This window comes from Vombatus ursinus, unplaced genomic scaffold, assembly GCF_900497805.2.
Source record: "Vombatus ursinus unplaced genomic scaffold, bare-nosed wombat genome assembly UNPS02014779.1, whole genome shotgun sequence".
In the NCBI taxonomy this organism is placed as follows: Eukaryota; Metazoa; Chordata; class Mammalia; order Diprotodontia; family Vombatidae; genus Vombatus; species Vombatus ursinus.
Genome location: NW_020954557.1, coordinates 7,371,359 through 7,377,083, shown reverse-complemented (window position 1 = coordinate 7,377,083; position 5,725 = coordinate 7,371,359). Strand labels below are relative to the sequence as shown.

The window sequence follows — 5,725 nt, the reverse complement described above, 5'->3', positions numbered from 1 at the left end:
TTGAAATTAGTAGAACCAGGAGAACATTGTACACAGTAATAACAATATTGTATGATGAACTGTGAATGACTTAGCTATTCTCAGCTATATAATGATCAAAACAACTTTGAATGACTTATAATGAAAAATGCTATCCATTCCCAGAGAAAGAACTGATGGTGTCAGAAAACAGATGGAAGTATACTTTTTAAATTTTGTTTTTCTTGAGGTTTTACTTTTTGGTCTTTCTTTTACTAATATAGAAATATGTTTTGTATGACTACAGATGTATAATTTATATCAAATTACTTGCCTTCTCAATGAGGGAGCTGTGGAGGGAGGAAGGGAGAAGATTTCTATCAATCAACTAGCATGTATTAAGCACCAGCTTTGTGCCAGCTACTAAGCTGGAGATATAAAGAAAGGTAAAAGATAGTCCCTGCTTCTCAAAGAGCTCACAGGCTAAGGGAGGAGGAAACATACAACACCTTTGTAGAAACAAAATATATACAGGGTAAATCAAAAATAATCTCAGAGGGAAGGAACTAGGATTAATGAAGAATGGTAAGAATCTTCTGTTAGAAGGTGGGCTTTGACTAGGACTTGAAGAAAGCCAAAAGACAGAGGCAAAGTCATAGGAAAAAGCCAGTAAAAATGGTTGGAGTCAGGAGAAGAGTTACCTATGAGGAATAAGTTCCTTCTGTGAAATCCAATCTTCTTAATGTTTGTCTCTGATTGTAGCCTGATAACCTTGAATCTTAATTTATGTCTTTCTGGTGTTACCTATTCTTTTCAACCTTGAGTCATCTGAAAAAAAAAATATCACTTCAGCCAGTGTTTTTGCTAAAAATATAAGAAACAACATTTTGACATTACAAGAGAGTTCTTTTCTTTAGCCATATGTATTCATGGGCAATGTCAGATATGAGAAATTCTCTACCTCATGAGGTTTAAGATGAATCTGGAGGATGGGGATATCTAAAGTATAGACACAATTTAAATTCATGTATCAGTGTACACTTGAATGCAACAAATTGGGTTCACACTGTTAACTGAATCCATAGTAGAGGAAAAATAGTGCACCGCTTTTAATTGAAAATGAATTGATAGAGAAACAGAAATCATGTTGTCCTGTAAATATTCAAAAATCACTAACAAAAGAGCAGATAGGAAAGAAGCTTGGGAAACAGGAATCATGGACAATAATCATAACAGTAAAGGGAGATTGCAACAATCTAGAAATAATTAGGACTTATATGGGTGAAAATATCAGAGCACGTGATAAATTCTAGACATGTTTTCATGATAATTTCATTTTTTCAAAATATGTGCAAAGTGGGGCAGGATGGCTCTCCCAAATGAATCGCTGGCAAAAAGGATGTTTAAAAGAATTTTAGCACTTGAACTTCTTGGAATCACTGGAGCATATTTGCTATTTAATAAAATGAATGCAAATCAAGATTTCAGACATACAATGAGTAAGAGATTTCCCTTAATCTTGGAAGTTTATTACAAATCCAATGAATGGACTGGATTCTATGGAATAAGGGAACATGATCAAAAAGAATGGTTAAACCACAAAAATTAGAACCTCTTCAGTTTGAAGTTTTCTTCTTTCTGAGTCATGAAACTGATCACCTCATTCAGCCTCCTATGAATTGTTTTTATACTTTTGAAGAAAACACCAGCTTGGTTGCATAGTTGCATCGAATGAAGTCTTTGACTAGAAAACATATATACATATGTGTGTATATGTATATATGTTTTTTTAAATTTAAGAAGGCTAGATTCTAGTAAGGCAATTAACATCCTTTAATATTCTGAAACAAGCCAGATGTGGAAGAAAGAAAGAAAAAATTTGCAGTGGAAGTTGTCCTGTCCTAATACATGCTTACTAGTGTAAGGATAATATGGAGTAACTTAAAAATATCAAAAATTGTGACTACATTTAATTTGTATATACATCAGTGTTATAGCATGGCATATGGTAAATTATGTGGTTAATAAAATAAAATCAGGAAAGTTGAAAAAAAAGATTATCAACATAATAAGTGTCAGGGGAAATATTTGATCCTAGGTCCTCTGGCTCCAGATGTAGTGTTCTTTCTGATGTGAAACCAGTCATAGTACCAATGTAGTTTATTCTTATGACAGCATTCCTTCTGAATATATAACACAACTCTAACCCAATCCTTTCAAAAGTTAATTCTGTTTATTTTCAGTAGGTTATATCCTTTTAGAGCTGTATATTAGCAATATGGCTGAAATGGGGAGGAGTCGGTCCTACCCTACCAAGTCTCTATGAAATCTACTTTAAGCATGGTGGAAAGGCAAGCATAGTAGATTTTGTTTATTTTGTATTGCCAGTTTATTTTGTTTCATTTTATTAACTATTTAATATTTTATTTTCCCCAGTTACATATAAAAACAACTTTTAACATTCATTTTTAAAACTTTGAGTTCCAAATTCTTTCCCTTTCTCCCTCTCCCCCCTCCCCAACATTGAGAAGGCAAGCAATTCAATCTAGATTATACATGTGTAGTCATGAAAAACATTTCTATATTAGTAGTGTTGGGAAAGAAAACATAAAAAAAACCCTCAAGAAAAATAGAGTTAAAAAAGTATGTTTTGATCTTTATTCAGACACCATCAGTTCTTTTTCTGGGTATGGATAGCAATTTTCACTGAAGTCCTTCAGAGTTGTCTTGAAACATTGTATTGCTGAGAATAGCTGTCATTCATAGTTGATCATCCTACAATATTGTTGTTACTTTGTACACAGTACATTTCCCTTTGCATCAGCTCATATAAGTCTTTCCAAGTTTTTCCTGAGAGAATCCTATTCATCATTTCTTATAGCATAATAGGTATTCCAACATAACCACATGCCACAATTTGTTCAGCCATTCCCCATTTGATGGGCCTCCCCTCAATTTCTAATTCTTTGCCACCAGAAAAAAGCTACTATAAACATTTTTGTACATATAGCTCCTTTTCATTTTTTAAAATATCTTTTGGAATACAGACCAAGTAGTAGTATTTCTAGGTCAAAGGGGATCCATGGATTTATAGCCCTTTGAGCATAGTTCCAAATTGCTCTATAGAATGGTTGAATAAGTTTAAAATTCCACCAACAGTACAGTAATGTCTCATATCTCATTTTTCCTATATCCCCTCCAACATTTGTCATTTTTCTTTTCTGTCCTATTAGTCAATCTAATATGTGTAAGATAATACCTCAGAATGTCTTAATTTGTATTTCTCCAATCAATAGTGATTTGGAGCATTTTTTTAAAATATGGCTATAGATAGCTTTGATCACGTCATCTGAAAACTGACTGTTCATATCTTGTGATCATTTATCAGTTAGGGAATGGCTCTTATTTTTATAAATTTGACTCAGTTCTCTATATATTTGAGAAATGAGCCCTTTATCAGAAAAACTTACTTCAAATTTTTTTTCAAAGTTACTATTGTTAACTGTATTTCCCTCCAGCGGATTTTATTTATAATCCTACAAAATTATCCTCACCTTCTCTTCTTATTGGAAGCAAGGTACTCTGTTTTCAATACCTTTTTATTTGTATTGTCAGTTTGTATAACCAATATCTATGGCAAATTTCTGAGACAAATTATTTGTAGCCTTTTCCTGTCAGCCTCTATGTGGACACAGCTAGCCAGAGTGTATCAGCATAGTTTTATTAAATTGTAGCAAACCTCAAGCCTTTTCATATTAAAATTGATTTTAATTTTTAAATGTTTTATTATTTTCTTTTCTTCTTATACCACAATAATTTCCCAATGAATCAAGAAAGGCAAATTGGTATAAAAACACTTGGTTATACCTTATGCAACATTCAGCATTAGTAATACCACCCTTTACTAAGAGTAATGTTTAACATAACCTTTTCTCTAAAACTAGGATTAATCATTAGATTTAGTCTGAATCCCCCTGTTTTAGTGTCATTTTAATTCATACTATTGTAGTCCTATGACAAAAAAGGGGGAAATATGAATATTTTAACTTACTGGACTTTTTTTTCTCTTTGATCTCCTTTGAGTCCTATAGTAAGATAACTGGATCAAGGGATATGATCAGTCTAACAACTTTTCTCACATAATTTCAGATCATTTTCCATGACAATTAGACAAATTCAAAGATCTAAAAGTGTAAGTGTGCTTAAATTTCCATAGAAATGTCAATACTATTTCTCTCTTTTTGTCATTTGTCAATTCGATGAGTATAAAGTGAAACCCCAGAAATTTTGAATTTACACTTCTCTTATTATTAGTAGTTTGAAAGCTTTGTTCATATGGTTATTTATGGTTTGACTTTCTTACTTTGAAAGATTTTTATATTGGGAACGTCTAGTCTTTTTTCTTGAATTAATCCTGGCTTGCTCATTTGTTTGAGATGGGTACTTATATGCCTTCTCCCCACAGCTCAATAACATGTATATTACGTAAAATCAAAGTCAGATAACAGAAGGTGAATACAAAAAATGGTGTCATAAGCATTAAGTATTAAGAATAAGTTGATGTTAGTGATAAATGCTAAAGAAATAAAACAGGCTTCTTTTTAGCCATATTAAAGTTAAAAAGAGCAATAAAAGCACTGGGCCATTGCTCAGAGTGGCTTAAATGATGATAACATGTTACTCCAATAAAGTATTAGTATGCATTTTTGTTTTGCTATTTTCCTTTGTTACAAGGGAGAGTTCAATCTAAAGGTAGAGAGAGCTTTTTTTATTTCCTCCCTGAAATGACTTTGATACAATAACAAAAGGACATTGCTGCAATGCATTTTAGAAAGAAAGAAAAATATACTTAATTTTCAATCAGTTTATTTATTTTTAGATATTGAGAATAGTACTTTTATTATAGAGTTTGCTCTCACTAATCAACCTTGGACATTAGTCTTCACTACCTTAAAATAATTTGGTAGTTCATCAAAAGAAATGTCAAAGCTTTTGGGTTAAAGACCTCGTATCTTAGAACTGAAATAATTAAAATCCAGAATCAGGGAGCTGTATGGGAGCTTTTAATAGTAATTTAATATAGTAAAGAGGAGTGCACTTAAATCATTCAAGATCAACCACAGCTATACTCATTCTAATTCTTTGATATTGATATTAGAAAAATATTTTATTAACGTGATATGTAGACTATTTCTAACAGCAGGAAGAGAAGAAGTATAGTTGAATATGAGAAAATTGAAAAGATTTTATTATAATGTTTGGATTAGACAATACTATAGTCACTTCCATTTTGTACCCTGCTTTACATGCATTTCTTTCTTAAAAGCCCTAACATTAGGAACCCCCATTCCCCAAGGCCACATGGTATGTAAAAGGAACATCAGATATATTACAAGACATAGATTAAAATCATAATCTCTATCACTTTTTATTTATCTGACTTTGAAGTAAGTAACTTAACCTCTCCAGTTTTTAGTTTCCTAATCTGTAAAATGAGATGCTTGCAGTAGAAGACCTATGGAATTAATCATTTAGTCAATAAAAACTCAAGTGTCTAATATGTGCCAGGCACTTTGCTAAATGCTGGATATACAAAGAAAGGTAAAAGATAGCCCCTGCTCTCAATGGCTCACCTCTAATGTGAAAAGGTCTGTTCTAGCTCTCAATCTATGATCCTATGATCTGCAAAAATATTCCTGATTAGCAATTTTGTTTTATTCTGCCCTAATTTGTAGGTCAAATAAGTGCTCTTAGCCTACTTAATTCT

The 5,725-nt window shown here is 32.0% G+C and overlaps 1 protein-coding gene across 1 annotated transcript; it reads left to right on the top strand.

Moving 5' to 3' along the window:
- Positions 1-1,324: 1,324 nt before the first annotated feature.
- Positions 1,325-1,610, top strand: LOC114045667 (protein CEBPZOS-like). The gene has a single exon (XM_027865730.1). It carries the CDS (start codon positions 1,325-1,327, stop codon positions 1,565-1,567), a length of 243 nt encoding a protein of 80 aa, XP_027721531.1. The 3' UTR covers positions 1,568-1,610.
- The last annotated feature ends 4,115 nt before the right edge of the window (positions 1,611-5,725 follow it).

Bases quoted from the DNA above. Each gene is read 5' to 3' on its own strand.
- LOC114045667 (XM_027865730.1), top strand. From the start codon at position 1,325: ATGGCTCTCCCAAATGAATCGCTGGCAAAAAGGATGTTTAAAAGAATT.